Here is a 20,980-nt window from a genome sequence, read left to right as displayed (position 1 = left end):
TCCAGGAAACAAGATGAAGTTCCTTTCCAAGAAATGAGACTTGGATCATCATCCCAGGCAGGATGAAAGCGTGGAGGATGATGGGATGTGAACATTTAACATAAATATCTGGGGAGCCCAACCAACCATTTCATTAGATTTGTTATACCAACACGTGAAGATGTTATTGCAGACACCTCAGTCTCTACAGTGTATCACTGTACATCCCAGTGAAAAGGCTTTTCTGTCTCTAATAAACCAGATAATCCAGTGTCTTGCTAAACTTTCTATCAATTCCACCTTTTTCATGATGATGCTTTCATAGTGAACCTTCCTCCACAGGAGGCTTGTGAGTTAATGTATATTACTGTCTAGACAAAGTTAATCTCCTCCTTTTAATGAAAGGAGTGTCTTGTTTTATTCTAGTTGGAAGAAAAAAACTTTATTTAACAGAGTTTTAGAACAGGTTATTTGTAGTCCATGTGGGGTTATAAAGTATATGTAACACTGTTTGAAATATTTTATGTTATTTTTTATTTTCAACCTGAATACATGTCTCTTCCTCGGGTTTCAGGGGAGGTTATGTGACCAAAATGAAAGAAGGCGTGTAGCTTAAAATATTGTTTATCTACAGACATGAGTAAGGGTGCCTTAAAATGGATTTAAAGGCAGTAAAACGTTTTAAATAAAGTGATTTGAACATAAAAATGACTCCAACTCTTTATTTTTAATACATCATATTTAGGTCATATTGTGTAGAATAAAGTCAAGGGAGAGATTTAAAGCAACAACATTTCTATAAATGGTTTGGTGCAAAACAAAAAGTGCTAAATTTAATGTAGATTTTGTTGCAGATCACATAGAAAAGGTGTGTGTCTGGGATCAAAACCAGAGGCAAAAAACTTCAGAAAAATCTGCATTTGTTTTGCTTTTAGTAAGTGAATATAGACTTGAGACTGGGGTTTATTTATATTTTATTTAAGCCAGAGAGCCACAATCTAATGATAACAGTGCTGCATGTGGCTCCAGAACCTTTAGGTTACAGACCCCTGACCTAAGAAGACATCAACATTTACATCCTGATTCTAACTTTATTCATAGGCCTATTTAGAGAAATAAAGACTGCTTTTTTTAGTGCAACAATGTTGTATTTGACGTATTTTTATTCAAACTTGGCTTTCGATTGAAACAAAAAGGGAGAAAAAATGATGTTAAGTGATAAAAATGTCCTTGCAATACCCACATATTCCACTAGAGGTCTCTGGCGCTAAACGCATGCTCCTGTTGCTTAGTAGTCCAAACTTTCCGGTCACCTCTGAGCTTCCACCTCCCACACGTCACTGACTAGAGCAACAAGTCCAGTTTTAGTGCATCGCCTTTATCTGCAGGGGAGAACATACAAGTTTGAGGGAAAACACAAAATTTCTGTCAACTTTGTCAAAAATGTGAGGAAAACTATTTAGCCAAAAAAGTGACTTAAATCACCAACTTTGCTAAATTGAATGTTGTTTAATTCTGTTTTTAAGGGAAACTTTAATATATTTTTTAAATCATGTATTTTAATCATTTAAACATACATGTGCAGACAGGTTTTCACTACTTTGCAATTCCTAACTATGTAGAACAACCAGAACATCACAAGCTGTTGTTGGTAATTTAGTTTAAATAAACTAGAAACATAACACAAGTTTGTGCTGCTTTTGGAGATTTATTCGGTTTATTTCAAGCAATTTCAACAACAAAAAAAACAACAAAAGAAACCGAAAATAAAAATACATAGAAATCAATTTAAAATATTAATTCATGAATTGACTTAATAATAATCTTCTGTACATTTTAATTTCTCGTCATTATAAACAGGAATACATGCGCTTACAGTCCAGAAGACATGACACATTCAATCCTGTAATAACTGTCAAAAAGAGTTTGATTGATTGCTAGAATGGGACAGGGAAGAAGCCATTTTTGTACAATCCCACCCCTATTCTTAATTATTTGTCTTAATGTTATTAATTTAATCCAAGCTACTAAATCATTAATTCACGGACAGGAGACACAACAATGTTTATAGAATATAGACCTTTCATTTGAAATCATAGCCAAATCTGTAACCTGGTTCAAAAAGGAAACGATTTACTGGAATATGTGTAGTAATAAACCTTTCTGATGACAACTGTAAAGCAGTCATTTTAACGTTTGACCTGTGATGTGTGCAGTCATGAATTCTACAATATTTTAATGTCTTTCATTTGAAGTTAGGAACCGGAATATAATAAAAGGAAAATAGTCGAGTAAAGCATACTAAGGATGTCCTCCAACTCCCTTTTCAAGCAATTAATTAAACAGTTTTTAACAAACTTTATATTTAATGGATGTGTGTTTGTCTTCTTTTATATTCCAATTCCAAATGTGTAAAGGTGCTAATACAGCCCTATCCTCTGTTGATGTACATACTAGACAGCAGTGGAGGCGGTTTATTGTTTATGCAGGAAGACAGCTTTGAATGTTTTGTTTGAGCCACTTCACATCACTCACATGAACAAAACTGAGTTGAAGTCCCACCCGATTATCTTCTGATCTATTTTTAAACCGCTCCCGGTGGTCTTTAATCATTATTATGCCGTTTTTAGCCCAAAAAGTGTGTTTTTTTTTCAGGTTTCTGCAGAGTGAGCCCATCTCCATTTCCCATCATCCCTCCGTTTAAGCACTCTCCTGCTAGCTTACAGCCCCTCACACCATCATCCAGGTGTAACAAAAAGCAGCAATGTTGGAGCTATCCAGCCGTACAGCTTAGAGTCAGATTCCAGCGCAGACGAGGAAAACAAAGACATTTATGGATTTATTTGTCTGCAAGTGGAAACATCAGACTAGAGAGGAGCAGGGAACTTATGGTCCCTGAAACAGAATTCAAAGCTTAATTTTCTTTATAAATGTCCTCCATCATCAGAAAAACGCCACAAGAACATGTTAAAAACACCCAAAACCCTTTAAAGAGAATTATTTTTAATTAATCAAATAAGGATTAAGTTTAGTGGAGCATCTGGACCAAAACTCTCTCAATTTTTTTATACATCGATGACGTCATGTCAGCTGAGGGTGAATCAGTCTGATGAAGATCACCATGGAGTTCTTGTTGAAGGTTTCTGCTGTCCTTTCTCATCCAGGAGGGTCCTCCCCCCTCCTCCTTCTCCTCCCTCCTCCTCCTCCCTACGCGGTGACCTGTCAGGCCTCCCCCCTCCTCCCCCTTTCCCTCCCTTGGTCTTTTTCTCTGGCTTTTTCCAGGCTTCATGTCATACCACGGCTAATTCCTGAAATTCCTGCCCTCCTCTCGCTTCAAACAAGCGGCTCCAGGAAGAAGACCAGGCAGCAGGGAAACAAACAAAGAATACGGAGAGGATTTCGTGAGGACGAACCAACCCCCCCATAAAAAAAAAGAAAAAAGAAATAAATTAAATGCTATAATGGTATCCGACAGGGGGGCTACCTGTCTCCCGGGCGTCTCAGAGCCTCGCCAGGTAAGCTCCGGCAAGTGTTTTCTCGGCTTTTTTTCCCCTCAGACTGAGTCTAAACTTTGTTCAGCTGCTGTGAAGCCCGCGTGTCCCCGCCGTCTCTATCCAAATCAATTAGCGCTAACTGTCAAAGAGTCCACATTCCGGACATTTTTCCCATTTCTTTCGCGAATTCCTTCATTTTTTCCCCCCTCTTTTCTCCCCCCCCCCTCCACTTCCTGACGGGAATATTCGCGGCTCTTCACCTGCAAGCTGCCGCGCGGCTAAACTTTTACATTCGGACATTATTTAGAAACTCGCCTGAATTTTTCTATTTTTTTGCCCCCCCTCTCATTGTGTTTTTGGTAATAGTGACTGCTTAAAAAGCGGAACTTCACCGCTCGTGACGTCGTTAAATCAGAACAAAGGGTTGACAGCACGAGGAAAAGTTTAGTTATTAACAAAATAAAAGCGTTGCAAGTTCTTTAACCCTTATATTGTTTTCAGGTCAACAGTGACCCCTTTTCAATTGTAAACATGGGTCAACGTTGACCCTAACACAGTATAAAGGTTGAACTAACTTTAAATATTTTAAATTACAACTTTTATTATGAAATATGCTTTTTTGTTAATTTGGTAAAGAAAATATTAAAATTCCTTTCATTGACAACTGTTCATTGAGTCTAATATTATCAGTTATTACACAATATTACACTATAACTGTTTCACATCTATCATTTGGTTTTATTATTTTAAAACGTGAGTTAATATTTCTCCAAATTTCTCTTTACTTCTTTTAATTTTTGCTTATTTTAGTGATTATACTAGCATTCCATTTTATTAGAGTAAAACTAATAAAGAAGCTATATTTAAAAAATCAAAAAGGATAATTAAACTCCTCATTTAAGCATAAATATTCCCAAAACTGCCTCGCAATTTTAGGATATAAATCTTTTAAAATTTTTGCATAAAATATCTTCGCAGAAAAAAAAGGACAGTGTGTCTGAATTCCTTCACTATTCACTATATAGTTCACTATATAGTGTGTTTTTTTGTTGTTTAGCTGTCCGAATCTACAATTCCGAAATCCAGTGCCCTTGAAATTTCCCAGAAATCTCTATAAAACACCATTGTGCATGGATCCTCACTTCATTGATCAATATAAACCACAATGCAGTGCGTTTGAAAGATTTTTCATGGGGGAAAAAAGTATTTAAATTATTTTTTTGTAATCCGTCTAAGTTTTTATCTTCAAAACACAGTGGATTCGTAACTCGTAAAATGTTCATATTGATTAGGCTTTTAATTTTGGAAATCTTTGAGGTCATATTTGTGGGGAGAAAAGTAGTGATCGTAGTGTCTGAATAGCTTTTTAAATCTAAAGCACCTGATTGACCTGCTCTATATAGTTTTTTAGTAGTTAGGGAGGGAATTCAGACATGGATAGTTGTCCACACTTTACCTGAATACATTTACCTTCCTATTAATCATTTTGTTACTCTCTCATTTTTGGGTCCAAAGTGTTTCGTTTATGAACAGATTTTTGGGAAATTAGTCACAAATTGTACCAATGAGGTTCCATGACAAACTAATAAAACATAGAATATTTTCTTGGAAATATGATAAAATATATTTCAAAAAAGTGCGACAAAGCTGTCATTAAACTTTCTTTGCTGGGTGTTTCACCCTGTAATACAAGCTGAAAGGCTGAAAAACAGGCTGGAACAATAATTCCAGTAATAAGGCCAAATTTGAACTGACAATTTTAAAGTATTAAAAAAGCAATCAGCAAGGCTGATATATACCTGCATGTGAAAAAAAGGAAACATTTGGGGTCAAATTGTTAACTTGTCTAGAAATTAGTTTGCAGATACATACATTATTTGGACATAAATTCTTATATAAAATCAGAATGCTTTTTATTTTAATAATCGCACGATTTCGCCCAACGATCTGCATTTCAGGCCTTTCTTGCAGTAATAGCTCAGGACCTGCACTCTGACAGCAGAAATCAGCCCTTGATGAGGGCAACAACACTGTGGAGCTCCCATTTTGAGTCACTTACTCCCCATGCATGCAGGATTTGTTATTATCCTGGATTTAGACGAGTTAGTAAAAGCTCGAAAGGCCTGCCTCGGAATGAGAGCGGCGGGGCTAATCTGCTGTTGCTGCTCTGTGCCGCGCTCCAAAGGCGGCTCAGACGCCTTTGTCTGGAAACAAAGGCAGAACTTCGCAGCTGCAGCTGAGATGATGGAAATCATTTCCTTATGTAATGCGTGTCTCTATGAATCAGTCAGAGGAAATTAGTTTGAAAACCAACAGTGCAATGTGGTCAGTTTGCATCATGTTTGCAAGCAACTAATCCAAAAATATTTATTAAAAGGCAACAGGTCATAGCTGAAAAAAGTAGAATTGAGCCACTTTTTTGTTGTTAATAAAAAAACATACTCAAATTATTTCAAAATAAAGTTCAGAGATTTGTATTAACTATAAACGCATGTGTGCTTTTAGGGTATTTTCAAAATAAGAGCATAGCAAACTAGGCAGGTTGTAAAAACAGGTGGAACTCAGGAGGGCTGACTGATGGAGGGGTAAAAAAAAGAGCAACATTTGGCGCTTCAAATTTTTTAGAATGTACTTCCTGTTTGCTCCCAAGAATTTCACCATTTCTCCGGACTGATGAATTCTATTGTAAGTTGTGTTGTTCACATCGCTGTAACATCCGTGTGTGGGTGGATGTGGCAGGACCTGGAGGTGTTTATGTGGTTCAACAAGTGTTACATTCAAGAAGAAGAAAACCGGTATGTAAAACTGTGTGAGCAAGATGGTAAACAGGGTTGCCCTTATTTTAGAGTTGTGTGTTTGCTTTTTCTCTTCCTCTGGGACACTCCACTCAGTTGCTGTACTCATCCCACATAGCCATCGTTCCTCCCCCGCTTGCATGAGAAGAACGAATAATGCCTCAGCTATGAGCCTCGCAGAACAAAGACTTTCTGCAACTCCCTCTCCTGTGCAGAGTGTGTTGTTCCTCTGATTTGCAGCACACCAGACGCCTTATCTGGGCCCGATCTGATTGGCCCTCTGTTTTCTTATCTGTAACTTTTTTCCCTGATGACCCTCAGAGAAGACGAAGGATGACTTTCGGGGAGCCATATCGGTGCGGTTTTGTGTCTTGAAAAAACTGTTTGGTGAAAAAGCAAGCATGGAGTCTTGACCAGCCAAAATCATGGTTGTGAGCAAATGCCTTTAATACTCACAACCTATTGCAATATATTTGGAGTTTGCCATTTTTTCAGGCCGTCGAACATCCAACACCCGACTAACAGTGTAAGCCGGGGCGCCGTCAATGATACGGGGGGTGGGGGTGGAGGGGCAGCGGACAGCGTGCACAGAGGACTCCTGAACAGGCTTTATCTGGGAAATATGGAATGAAGGGTGTACCTTGAGTGCCGCAGGAAGCCGTTAACGGACACAGGATGGATTGATGACACGCTCAATAGTACAAGGTCCGATGAAGCGTGGAGCCAGTTTACGTGAGGTAGCCTGGATGGGGATGTTTCCGAGCAGAGAGCCAAACCCTCTGACCAGGCTTGTACGTGGGTCCCACCACCCTGTGTCGATTTGTGATCCGGCAGTTGCTCTCCCTGGTTCGCAGGAGAGCTGCCCTGGTCTGGTGCCAAATGCGTTGGCAATGCTGGAGGTAGTGCTGGACTGAGGGCATTGCCAAATCGAGTTTCTGTGACGGAAACACAGGTGGTGAGTACCCGAGGGAAGCCTCAAACGGAGACATCCCCGTGGCTGAGGATGGGTGGTTGTTATGGGCGTATTCAATCCAGTCCAGGATCTTGGACCAATCGTGGGGATTGTGAGCTGCTAGACAACGAAGGGTGGCCTCTAGCTCCTGGTTGGCCCTTTCCGCCTGGCCGTTTGAGGGTGGTAACCAGATGTCAGGCTAACCATGACACCCAAGGCAGAACAGAAGGTCTTCCACACTTGGGAGACAAATTGGGGTCCTTGGTCAGAAACAAACTCCATAGGAATGCCATGATGCCGGAAAACATTCTGGACCAGAATATCAGTCATTTCAGGGGCAGTAGGCAACTGGGTTAGAGGGATGAAATGAGCGGCCTTGGAAAAACGGTCAATAACGGTGAGTATGACGGTGTTACCCAGAGAAGGTGGTAGTACAGTGATGAAGTCCATGGCTATGTGCGACCAAAGACGGCCGGGTACGGACAGAGGGTGTTATAACCCGGCTGGAGGAGAGTTGGAGGATTTCGAGCGAGCACAAGTGGTACAGGCTGGGATGTATGACCTTACATCTTTCTCCATAGAAGGCCAGAAAAACTGCCACCGTAGGAGATTCAGGGTTCATTGGATGCCAGTGTGACAGGATATACGAGAGGCATGACCCCCGGAAAGCACATCTGGTCGAAGAGACATGGGCACATACAGGGTGTTATTAGGGGCAGGAGGATGATCAGGCTCCTCACCATGAGCTTGTAACACTCGAGATTCAACAACTCACGTGAGATTCCCCACGATGCAGGTAGAAGAGATGTTGGTGGAGGTGACAGGGTCTTCACTGGAGCTGTATTTCCACGGGAGAGCGTCGGGTTTGATGTTCCGACTTCCTGGCCTGTAGGTTATAGTGATGTTGAATCTATCAAAAAACAAACACCAGCGAGCTTGACGGGAATTGAGTTTCTTAACGGTACATAAATATGACAGATTTTTGTGGTCCGTCCACACTATGAATGGGAGTTCAGCCCCCTCCAGCCAGTGACACCACTCCTCCAAGGCGAGCTTTAGAGCCAGCAACTCTCGATTTCCCACATTGTAATTTAGTTCTGCCGAGAATAACTTGCAGGAAAAAAGGCACAGGGTTTTAATTTGCCAGAAAATCTTTTCTTTTGGGACAGGAGAGCTCCTTCGCCTGAATCCGAGGCATCAACTTCCACTATGAACTGACTGGTGGGATCAGGTTGTATGAGGATGGGAGCCGAGACAAAAAGTTCTTTGAATTTGTTAAAAGCAGACTGGGCCTCTGGGCCCCAGATGTAGGGTCTATTGATGGAAGTGAGTTGTGTAATAATTGTGTAATAATGAAGTGGCGATAAAATTTAGCAAACCCTAAGAACAGCTGTAATTTCTTTCTGGTTTCTGGGGGTTCCCAGTTGGAAACTGCCTTAATCTTAACTGGATCAGGTCTGATGTTGCCAGCCTCACAAATATAACCCAGGAAGGAAAAGGTGGAAACGTGAAACTCGGATTTCTCAGCTTAAACATACAGTTGATTCTCGAGTAGATGTTCTAACACGAGGCGTACGTAGAGAGTGTGTTGGGTTTTGTCCATAGAGTAAATGAGTATATCGTCTAAGTAGACGAAAACGAAACGGTTAAGGAAGTCTCTGAGAACATCATCCATCCATGGCTATCTTTTCATGACCGGATAAGTTAAATAATCTGTCTTTAGGTAGAGAAGCACCGTTTAGTAACTCTAAGGAACAATCATAAGGTCTGTGAGGGGGAAGAGCCCCGGCTTTAGATTTGCTGAAAACAATCTTGAGGTCATGATAACAATACGGGATACGAGAAAGATCGAGTTCTTCAGAAACTTTATTAGCGTTAGGACGAGTAAGTGGTTCAGCGGATCTTAGACAGCCATGCAAAACGAACTCCAGTTAATGATGTGTTGATTAACCCAATCGAACTGAGGATTATGAGTGCGAAGCCAGGAAAACCCCAAAATGATGGAAGTCTGTAGGGTTTGAGTAATAAAGAATTGTATGTGTTCCCTATGGTCACCGGAGGTGATGAGTAGAACCGGTTTAGTGCGGTAAGTAATCCTGGAGAGAGACTGACCCCCTAACCCTGCAGCTTCGACGGAATGTTACAAGATTTCTGTGGGCAGATGAAGCTTGGACACAAGATTACAGTCAACAAAACTCTGTTCAGCACCAGAGTCAATGAGAGCCTTGAAGTCATAAATACCATCTTGAGGACATAGCTTGACAGGAACAAACAAAAAACTTTTCTCAGTGAGAGATGTGGATTTACCCGCCTGCAGCCTGTCTTCTTGCGGGGGGGCTTTGGCGTTTAAACGGAGTTGACACTGATTTGCAATGTGTCCCGGGAGACCGCAATAGAAAAAGGCTCCCTTGTCTTTACATCTTTGACGTTCCTCTTGGGTCAACTTGGAATGACCAATTTGCATAGATTTATCAGATGTTTTACCGAAAGAGTTACGATCAGAAGGTTGCGGTAGATCCGGAGTAGTTGTGTGAGTGCTGGAGTCCCGAGGTACTTTACGATCATGTCTGTTGTGTTCCATCTGCCGTTCACGGAGACGAACGTCCGGTCGCAAGGCTGCTGAAAAAAGTTCTTCAAAATTATGAGTCTCTGGTTGGGAGCATAAATGATCTTTGATAGAGTTATTTAAGGATTGATAGAAAATTTCTTTTAAGGCGACATCTGGCCAACCGGCCTCCACCGCAAGGATGCGGAAATCAATGAGATGGTCACTTACGGAGCGGTTGCGTTGTTTGAGTCTTAGTAGTTGTCGTGAAGCTTCTTCCTCTCTTCGGGTTTGATTAAATACCAGACTAAATTCTCTAATGAAACGGTCAAATGAAACATGGTATATGGGGTTAGACGAGAGAAAAGCTTGAGCCCACTGTAGTGCTTTGTTTCTCAATGAGTTCACAATTAAAGTGATTTTGCTGTGGTCAGCTTGATAGTACGGGGGTGCTTGTTGAAAAATCAACTGACATTGAAGGAGGAATCCTCCACATGTTTCTACATCGCCGTGAAAGGGTTCAGGTTGGAGCCGGAAGTTTTCAGGAGCCGAACCGGAAGCGGAAGTGTTGAAGTTGCTGGAAGCTGGAATAGGAGCTGAGGCTGCGGGAGTAGCGGAGCTTTGACCAGTTAGATCCATCAAGGCTTGATTTATGCCGTCCAGGTGTCGGAATAGATCTTGTTGAGCCGAGGCCATTTGAGATAAGGACTTGGCTTGACGTCCCAATGCTAATCCCTGCTGAGAGACAGCTAGTCGGAGTCCTTCCGGGTCAGCTGGGTCTGGGTTTTGGGCCAGTTCGTTCTGTCATGATTTGTATGACGTAGCAGACCCAGATGCTGGATCCCGGAAGAAAACTCGAACGAGGAATGAATAATAAAGTTTTCATTTTTCCGGCTGGAAAAATCAGTGGTCTTTGGAGTTAATTTCCTTTTGGCTGGTGATCAGAAAAGGCAGTGGCCTTGCCGTAGTAGGAGTTCTCTTCGTGGCTGTGGCAAGAGTCACAGAGCGGAGCGTGGCAGAAGACGAGGTAAGGCAGTGGCAGATCTTGGAGAAGATTATGCTAGGTGGACACTCGTGGAGATGGACCTGAGAGCAAGACAACAAGGTGAAGTAAATCGCGAGAAAACGTAGCAAGCATGAAAAGACTAGGTGACCAGGCTAAGCACCGTGAAGGGCAACGAACTGGCGATGAATGCTGGGCTGGATCTCCTTAAGAAGGTGGTGAGCAGATGAGGTGTGTGTCCACAGCTGGTTCCAATCATCAGAGCAGAGGAGAGAGGGGAGGGGGAGGAGATACTGCCAGAGGCACCATGACAAATTTTTTTTAAATACTTTTTCCAATCTGCATTCATAATGTACTGCAATGCAACGTGCCCGTCATACTTCCGGCTTTTTTTTTAACCACCGCTAAGAATCCTCAAAGATGGTTGGTTCAGTGTATATACTGTATGTCTAGTCCCACATCAGAGCTGTAAAATGAACTTTTTATTCTGCAAAAAAGCTTCCTTGTCTGAATAAATCAGGGGTGGGCAACCGGCGGCTCCAGAGCCACATGCAACTCTTTCATCATTGTGCTGCAGCTCTCTGTGTTTTTGTAAAATAACTATTATGTTCTAAGATTGTCGTGGTGCCTTTAACACCGTTAGGCAGTGCGAGCGGGCAGGAGGAAGAGAGCAGCGGAGGGGGCATGTCTGCAGCTGTGAACGCTGACCAGAGTCTGTTATGGGATGGAAAGTTTTCCTGGAAAGACAGTCAGTAGTAATCTCGTATGGGACACATGAGCGCCCCCCAAAAAAAGCCTTTTTTTCCCCATACACTAAAACCACCCATTTCCGCGTTAAATTAATTAAATTTGCATCAGGGCGCACTTACTGTCCTGTCACCTTGCTGCTACGATGACCGGATGTTGCGCTGTCTGTGTAGAATACGCTGGAGGGGGGGTTGCACGCGGGGGAAAACAACGAACACGTAGAGAGGCGGGGGCGGGGCTTAGACTCACCGCTTATGGATCCAGACGCAAAACAGTTGCTTCCCAATAAAAAATAGTTGTCATCCAAAAAATAACATAATTTATTGGGTTTACTGGATTTAAAGAAAATAAATAAATAAATAAAAAGAAAGGAGTCTGCATCAAAGTGAATTTGTTTCCATCATCTCACTCATCTTAACTCTGGGTGTTTGACAGACGGAAAAGTCCATTCAAGGTTGTGGAAAATGGACAAAAGATCAAAGGAAACATCACGCTCATAAAGAATAATAAAAAAAAAAAATTAAATAAATAAACAAATATCCTGACAACATTTTGAATCAAGTTTTGCCAAATGAACTATCGCAATATTTTGGCATAAACATTTTTGCTAACACACCTAGTGTTGCAGCTCCCTGTGCTTTCATCTCAGTGGGAAACTGATCCAAATGGCTCTTTGAGAATTACAGGTTGCAGACCCCTGGAATAAATGAACCAAACAGCCCAGTGTAAAACAATAACGCTTTACGATCTTTGGGGGTTGAATCTAATCTCATGCGAAGGAGTATTTGGGCTCATAGGGACTCTTTTGCCATGCTATTGTCACGTGCTTCCTCTTACTACAAGTGTTTGCAGTGTACAGAGCTCAGAGGTTCCTGCTGGTTCAGCCCAGTTGGAATCGGTGCAGTAGAACACATCGTCTCAAAAACTCCAAAAAATAAACCCATTGGCGTTATTGCTGCATAGCCTAATCCCACACTGCTGTCTTATTTTCCAAATATTCCCTGCTGTCACATTCCCTGCTTGATTAGCTCAGATTTTCACCACTTCAATATCCACACACATTCTGCAAACCCACTTTATATCCACGACTGGAGCCTGTTCATCCAGTACAATATCTTGCTCCTGTTTTGCTCATGTACTTGCTAGTTTTATTCACTGTATTTTAAAAAATTAGCACAAATAACAATTAAATTAATTTGCCACATGGTCACCATGATTGTTTGTTTCTTTAAAGTTTCTAGGATAATTATTGAAAAGTTGGTTAGATATTTTTTAAAATGTACATTTATATTGGAGGGTCAAACTTACACTTAAAAGATGGAGCAACTTTGTCAATGTATCAGCAAAACACAACATTAACCCGCACTCTTTGACACATCGTGACTCCTTGAACATTTATGCGATCAACGTGAATCAGCTAATTCATGTAAACACTTTACTACTGTAAAGTGTTGCATATCAGCGCAAGGCTGCTTTGCTTTGCTGCAAAATCCACTGGCATTGCATTAAATGCGTCAACGGAGGAAGTGTTACGGTCGTCGCAAGAATGTCAACACTCGAGCTACAGCTCTATCTTGTTCAGTCTTTCACTAAAACCAAGACAGTATGTCAAAATGTCATGGAAACCACACTGTTGTTTGTGTCCTCACTTAGTTGAAATACTCATTTGACCTTTGAGGTTGTCAGTCTTGAACCTCATTGTGGTTTTGTGAAACTGACTGAACTTCATTGATTTGATAAGGGGTTTCATTCTTTATGTTCAGCCACCTTTAGGGTCAGTTCAGCATTTCTTTTAGGTCAAAGTCTGGATTTTGGGTCGCTGCAACACCTTAAATCTAAACCTTTCTCACTCACATTGCTGTAGATTTGCAGATGTTACTGCGTTGAGAGACGTTGCTGAAATGTCCAACCTCTCAAAGACTGACAGCTGTTCTTTTCACTTAGCAAATCTTCCTCACTGTATAGAATTGTTGACTGACTTCAAGATGTTAACAAAAAAAAACTTTCTTTATTGATAGACAAGCAAACACCTTCGTCTTATTCTGATATATCTTTTATAACCCATTGAACTGCTCCTCAGTGTGTGCAGTTGTGTAAGGGGATGTGGGCTTTGGTCAGGGTGGGTTTTGTGGCCTCCTGACCCCAGCACCAGCTGGGAGATTATCCCCTTGGGCGGTTCTGGGGGTGGGGGACCAGACTATGGCTGGCGGGCGATGGAGGGAGATGTTGTTCGGGGAGTAGCAGGAGGAGGTTGTTTTAAGGCATGGCTTAGTTTAATTAACCTCCTGAGTGCGGCGCAGAGCTGCACACTAATGGTTTGTGGCTGGTCACAAATCTCACTGTGACCCGCTGTGGCCTTAAGGTGGAGTTGAAGTGGGCTTGAATCCAGCTCTTTACACATGATTTTGGATCATTTAAAACTTTTTTTAGTTACCAAAACTAAAAACCACATCAGGCCACTTATTAAGTTTTGGATCAACTCATAATCTAGATTAGGGTTTTCTAGTATGAACTGACGGAAAAATGACAAAAGTTGTATGCAAGGGTTGTGGCAATGACCCCCCAAAATGTGATGGCCTGCAAAAATCCCCAGTTAGTCAAAAAAATAACCATTACAAAAAGAATAAGAAAAAAAAGATAGACAAAAAATGTAAGGATGGACGAACAGACAGATGGACAAATAGACAGACAAGAAAAAAAAACAAAGATAAATGCAGCCTTAACAAGGCTCAAAGGAGCAACTGAATTCCAAAATCCATAAGGTTGAACCTGAAGTGATAAGTAAATTCATCTAAAGTTATACATTTGATCTAATTTTCAAATGTGAAATCTTTAAATACCTATTTACTGTCATAATTCAGCTCTAATTGTTAATATTTACACTGATGTCACTTCTTAAATACATATTGAAACTATTTTTATGACTACAATGTTTGGTTCTTGTCTGTTTGCAGTCAGTGTTTATGATGTATCGTCTTGTACTTATGTCATCCGTGTGACACAGATAGAGTTTATGTAGTGGTTGGGTGTCCGGACACTTCACAGGAAGCTCTGTGGAACATCAGGGGGCTCAAAGGAAGCTCGGGTAGGAGGGGACGCTGACATGCCATCTGATTATTGCACTCCAAACTGAAAAGTATCTGGAAAACAAAATCAACTAGTTTGTTTCCTTCTTCGTTGGTTTCAGTGGAAAAGATGTTTCACAGCAAATTGAAAAGTCTGAGGAAACCTCAGTTTTTGTTGACGCGCAATCCTGATGGTTGTGTCTTCACTGTGTCCTACCATTGTGCTTGGGTTTTCCCCCCATTTTTCTTCTCTATGTTTTTCAATAGGAAGAGGTGCAGCCAGCAGCAGTTTCATTTGGTCCCCACAGATTTTTCTAGACTGTATTGACATGCGAAAAACAGAAAACAGGATATGAATTAGTTTTGACTCCGGTGCCCTCCTGTAACCTTTGTCTGTTGACTGTCGGTTTAGTGTCAAAATAGAAGGGCTGCCATTTAGACAGTTTGGATAATCTTTTTAATCAACTCGGAAATGTAAGACTCCATTTTAAGCCAGCTTAAATTTCCTTTTCTTTTTCTTTCCAGTTCATTTGAAACCAGACCCTCTTTGTCTTCATCACACCTGTGGAGTTTAGACCAGCCGCTGCCCTTCTGCAGATTTCTCCCCTCCACCACCTCCTGCCACACCCTGCAAACCTTGCCTTTCCAGCCCTCGCTCAGAGGTTCCCTCTCCATCGTCCCACCACGTCTGCGGAGTGGGTGCCGGCTCCCTCCCCCAGGGGTGGGAGTGAGGAGCTGGGGGATGGACTTGACAAACCCCTGGAGAACGATGCAGAGGGTGTGTGGAGCCCTGACATTGAGCAGAGTTTTCAGGAGGCTCTGGCCATCTATCCACCCTGCGGCCGCCGCAAGATCATCCTCTCTGATGAGGGCAAGATGTACGGTACGCACATCCTTTCTGCAGTAATGTCTGTGTTCCTTTGTCCTTTTTTAAGTAAAGTTCACATGCACAAAAGTAATAAGACATTGGACCTGAACCTGCAACCTTCTGATTAAGAGGTTGACCACTCTACCTCTGCACCACAACCACGCCTATATATGAGACATTATTTTACACAATAAATAAATATGCAAGTTGTGACTAACTGAAATGCAAGTATTGACACACAAACCTTTTAAGCTAATATTTTTTTTTATACATTAACTAAAAGACTTACTAAAACGCATGCTTTCTATCCCTATACATCATGTCCAGAATTTAGAAGGACTTCACCACCTTTATTCACAGTTGTAACTATCAAAATAACTTTTTTATTTTATTTATTTATTTATTTATTTATACATTTTCGCCAACAGGCAAATTCATACACTAAAATCACAAAATTTTCATATTGATATACCAAATGAGTACAATAAAACATTAAATATAATAAAATAAAAGAGAGAAGTTCATTATTTCAAATGTTCTAAAACATTTGTTCTATGTTAAAAGACAAGATTTAAAAGTTTCGCGGTATGCAGTAAAAAGGTGAGAGGTTACAGTCAAATCAGACGATTTAATAATCATTAATAATAAGAACCAAAATAAAAATCAAAATAGAATCAATATTAGATATTTGATGCAACTTAGTTAACTCCAGAGGAAATTCATTTTTCTATTGCAAAATACATGTAATAATAGTAACATTAACATTCATTTAAAATCCAAATTTTAATGCATGTTCATGCCTGACTTCCTTAATTCATAACTTAAAAAATACATATTTTTGATACCACTTTGGAGTAGGACTGTGTATATTTGTTGTTAGGGTTTCACTTTGGTCACTTAGGTTATGTTCACAAAAACCTTGACTAACAATAGAACATGGTTGGCTTTGATGGGGGACTTTCTACAGTCAAGAACATTGAAAATACTTGACCTACTTAAAAACAACTAAACCTCATCTAAAACGTTTAAAACAGTACAATTCAAATATGTTGTTCCACATTTAAAGCTTTGGAAAAAGGTCATGTCAGCTCTGAACATCCTTCAAAAATCACACAAGTCGTGGGAATAAAGCAAGACATTCACTGCCAAAATTTCTCGGTAAGAACCATTCCTAATACGATCTGACAGGTTTTTTCTCAAGCTTTCTTTTGCACACATGTATGTTCATCCTTGCTTCTTGTGCTCATTCTTCACATTGCTCCTACTTCCTGTGCAGCTGTTGGTGCCACTTGGTCCCAAAACACAAAGCACCAAAGAGGGCGTACATAAACTACATGCAATAAATGTAGAGCATGCCTTCCAATTCCTTTATTGGAAGCATGTGTTAAATGAACAACTTAGTGAACTGGTTGCAATTTTGATGAACTTTTATAAAAACCAGTGGTGCTTCTATCCTTAAGTTTCACTGAGCCCCAAAATGTGGCAACAACCAGACTTTGATTTTCCCGTTACTTTCCGGATGATGTCACTTCCAAACAGGTGTTGGTAAGGTGAGGTGACTACAATGAGTTGCTGAAAGACAGTCGGTGACAGCTGGCTTGGCCGCTGTCAGCCTGTTTGATAGCGGATCCGCTCGGTGGAAAACTGGGTGGACGGAGGCGATGGTGCTTTCAGACAGCCTCTGTCATCACCTTGGTTTGTCGCTGCGCCAGACAGCCCCCTTAACCAGTTTAGCCTTTCTTAGCCTAGCTTAGCCATTTACTGAGGTCACTGTTTTTGTCTGATCAACACCTACAACCTTATAAAGCCTGTGGTAATAGTTGAGGAGAGAGGGGTAACTGTCTGTCTCTGTTAAAATCACTAGGGGCTGCTTAGTTGGCAGCGTTGGTTGAAGGAAGGCACTGAGGGCTCCCTTCCTCTGTGCGGGGGTCAGGGGCAGGTGATGCACAACAGGGAGTGCATCGGCTTGTCCGGAATGGTATGTGTGGTTGGAAGCCCGGGGGTTCAAGGCAGCTTGAATGTAACCCTAAACCAGAATAGACGTTTACCCTTTGAGTGCCTGGAGGGGAGGAGGAGGCGTAGACGAATAAACACCAAGGTGGGCATTGGCGTTTAGCGAGGCCTTAGGCGCAGTAGCACTGTCTCACACCTGTCCCTGGGCTTGAGATGAGACGGTTGTCTGTTGGTTACTTTCAGTGGTTTACACTGCTCCCAACTCGAGGCCATCATATCTCTTTATCTCTGGCCCTTCTCCGTGTCCTCTATGAGTAACCGTTTGTCCCTTCCAGTCTATCAGGTGGTCGGTCTGCCTTTCACTTGGCCCTCCAGCTGCTCTCTGAGTTCAGCTTGACAGCCTTGTGAAAAACCCAGATTTACGACTTGAGAAAAGGGCAGGACTAAACTCATGCATGGCCCACGCTGGCCCCGTTGGCCTCAAACAGCCACGGCGCCCTTCCATTGCGGTTTGCAAGGGCCCTGCCATCTCTCTATTATCACTATTCCTGTGGTTATCACGGGCTAACAGCCATTCTATCTGCCACAATCAATGAACAGCTGCTTCGAAGTGTTGCTAATGTGAAAGCAGTGATAGGTGTGTGAAATCAGGTAGCTAAATCAAATATCAGCTGAGAATATCTTTGAAGACATGCACAAGATTGTTCCATCCTGACATAAATGTTTCAGTCTCTCAATAAGATTAAAAGACAAAACATTAAAAAAAAGTCTGTCTGTCAGCCTTGACTGACATATTTCAGTTTGGATTCCACTCTAGGGAATGAATTCTTTGCTGAACAGTGCGATATTGAGTCTCCACACAGCAGACCGCAAGGAATGTGTTTAAATTACCTTCCAAAATCTAAACTCTCAGCTGAAGGGAATGTTGTATTACCCTGTTTTCTGCTCGTATGTTCTTGGGTATCCGCGGATTCATTCCACTCTACAGATCCACGAACGTACTTATGGCGGATGGCGTCACGGATGCGGTACAGGCTGTGTGCTCCAATGGCAATTTGATGTGAATCTGCCAACAAAAGCATTCTTGCCTCTTGTGCTGCTCAGCATAAGAGGAGCCCTGCAATCCAAAGACCCCAGGCTCCAACAGTGGTCCAACAAGTCCCAAGCAGACATCCAAACACTGTCACACTGAAAACACAACCCCGCCCCCACCTCCGTCCACATCTGCAAGATGGATTTATGTGCCATTTGTGCAATCATAATTATTTTGTTTTCATCGATCATTATTTTTTATTATAGCTGCATCTGCTATTAAGTCATTCCATGTTTCATGCAGCTTTTTGGTTTCGTCCCTGTGGATGAGAAGCAGTTTCTGCTCACATTTCAAGTTTGTCACTCACAACGTGAAGGAAAAAGGACAAGATAGTCAATGCAAATCCTCTCAACAATGGCAGATTTTTCCGCTATTAAAAATAAAAAATAAATGATCTTTGACGCAATATTAAGTGATGCTAATCTCAGCAGGCATTTGCAACAAGTCCTCGCTAGGGTCTAAACTTTGGCAGTAATGTGAGAGATTCACTAGTAACCTTATCCAGTTTTCCTGTGAAGAACTATTAGGGTTTTCCTTGACAGTATTAAACCTTATTTATTTGATATGAAGAAGTGAAATAAAATGAAAAAAATTCAGTAAAACAGCATTTTACTTTGTTTAACTTTAGTTGGTCAAAGTTTTGCAGAAACAAAAGTTTATGAAAGAAGAGGTTACACTTCGGTCATTGTTGAATCAATGATGTAGTCTCTCTTTCTTCCCCATGTTGCAGCCTTTTCTACAGAAAAATGTATCAAAAAGTCAACCTATTTCTGCCTGGGGCAACAGTGACTGGTCTGCTGCGTTGGGTTGCACTTCCTGGTATTGGCTCGCTGAGTCCAAAGTCTGCTTCACAGTGAAAACCCCCCACTGGTTTATGTTCACACATGTATTATCCTTTAAACTATACTTTTTAGGTAACTAGACAAGTCTTTGATAACTTTCATAACTACGCAAAACTAATTGTGGAGTAATAAATAATGATAGCATCTTGATGGAATCTTTTAGGTAAGCAGAAACCCTAGCTATCTAGCTAGCATGTAATTATCTGTTGCTACTCAGAAGGACATAATTTATTTATCTGCCCTCCATCTTTCTTCTCACTAAAAATGTAAGAACTTGATGTGAAGTTGACACTCATTGGCAACCTGCATTGATGTGGCATTACTCACTTAGCCAAAACACAAAGGCTGAATCGTTGGCGCAGCAGGACTAAAAGGTCAGAGAAAAGCACTAGTTGAAAACCATTATCCATCATTTGCAGTGAAATATGCTTTTCTGTATTTGTTTTTTGCTGTTTTACAAGTACCAGGAAAGAAAGAATAAAAATAAAAGGATTTAACTCAAATGTAAGTAGCAGCCCAGGATATGCTCTACTAAACAAATACAATTTTTTTCAAACTAGATTTTTTATCCGCTCCTTCTTTAACACAATTTGAATAAAGATTCATTTTCTTTAGATATGTCCTTCATCTTTGGAAAAGTACCACGGGAAAATGCTAAAAACACCAAAAACACAATTTTCATCAGAGTTGATCTTTAACCTTAAGTAGTTTTTCCTTTAAACAATTGATAAATGCTTTACAGTCTCACAAAAAATTAGAAGAAGAAGAAGTAGAAGAAAAAAAAGAGTAAAACTGGAATATTGTTGTTGCTTAGTTCTCCAGTCTAAAGAAATGAATTGTGGGAAGAGATTGAAACATGTCTAATCAGTAATCAATTATCAGTCAATTATCAGTAAATGGTTAAAAAACTTCATGCAAATTGATATTTTGCATTTGTTTTCTGATGTCTCCACATATTTAGAGGATGGACATTTTCTTGCATTGTAACGTACCGTCTGGATTTGTTGTTCTGTGTTTAAGTTTAAACCTTCATAGAGGTTTTTTCATGGTGGAGTAAACTGTGGTCAGTCTGTTTGTGGAGGGGAAATGACACTTTACTTAGACATTCCTGCCATCTATTAGTGATTCTTTTTTGTTTTCCTCTGCAGACACAGGAAAGTGTATACTTTGCAATAACATAAACATCAAAGGGGGCAAACATTTAGGGGGGGTTTGTCTAAAGATTAAATGCGTCTTTCCCCAAAGCAGTTCGGAGACTTTTACCGCAATAACAATGCCTTAGACTGAATCGCTTCGTTCCCCATAACTTTGTTCCAACCATTGGCTTGTTGTTGTACACACATAAACAGGACATGTCAGAGCAGCAGATGCAAGACCTTGTGTTGACCAGTCAGTAAACTGGAATGTCAGGAATGCAGCGAGCTGAGGAAGGAAGACTGAGACGGAGAGAGTGAGATCAGACGAGGCCTGCAGTGACCGCAGCCCCACTGAGGAAGGGCAGATTTATGAGCAGCAGGCCCAGAGGTTGACTTTGGAAAGAACACTTCAGGCCTCCTTGATTCACCCCATCCACCTCTGCTTGACCCTGACCAGCATGCCAGAGGAAAAGAAAACATTTTTTTACATAAAAAAAGCAATTCCTTC

At 41.0% G+C, this 20,980-nt stretch overlaps 2 protein-coding genes across 5 annotated transcripts in view; both read left to right on the top strand.

Moving 5' to 3' along the window:
• The window catches only part of si:dkey-82f1.1 (DENN domain-containing protein 2A), a 45,674-nt gene extending 44,987 nt beyond the window's left edge, over window positions 1-687 (top strand). For all 3 annotated transcript variants that reach the window (XM_020703849.2, XM_011475899.4, XM_020703848.3), the window contains one exon: window positions 6-687. In XM_020703849.2, coding sequence (XP_020559508.1) covers window positions 6-37 — 32 coding nt within the window. In that variant the 3' untranslated portion in view covers window positions 38-687. The remainder of the gene's footprint in view (window positions 1-5) is intronic.
• A 2,460-nt stretch (window positions 688-3,147) lies between these two features.
• tead4 (TEA domain transcription factor 4) overlaps window positions 3,148-20,980 on the top strand; it is a 42,577-nt gene continuing 24,744 nt past the window's right edge. The window contains exons 1-2 of one of the 2 annotated variants that reach the window (XM_011476549.2): window positions 3,148-3,494; window positions 15,106-15,463. In XM_011476549.2, the coding sequence (XP_011474851.2) occupies window positions 15,457-15,463 (7 nt within the window). In that variant the 5' untranslated portion in view covers window positions 3,148-3,494; window positions 15,106-15,456. The remainder of the gene's footprint in view (window positions 3,495-15,105; window positions 15,464-20,980) is intronic. The other variant, XM_078949290.1, reaches the window with a different exon arrangement.

Source organism: Oryzias latipes, chromosome 6, assembly GCF_053564925.1.
Source record: "Oryzias latipes strain Hd-rR chromosome 6, Olatipes_Hd-rR_3.1".
Taxonomy (NCBI): Eukaryota; Metazoa; Chordata; class Actinopteri; order Beloniformes; family Adrianichthyidae; genus Oryzias; species Oryzias latipes.
Note: the sequence above shows the minus strand (reverse complement) of the source record. Positions and strands in the feature narration are given on the sequence as shown.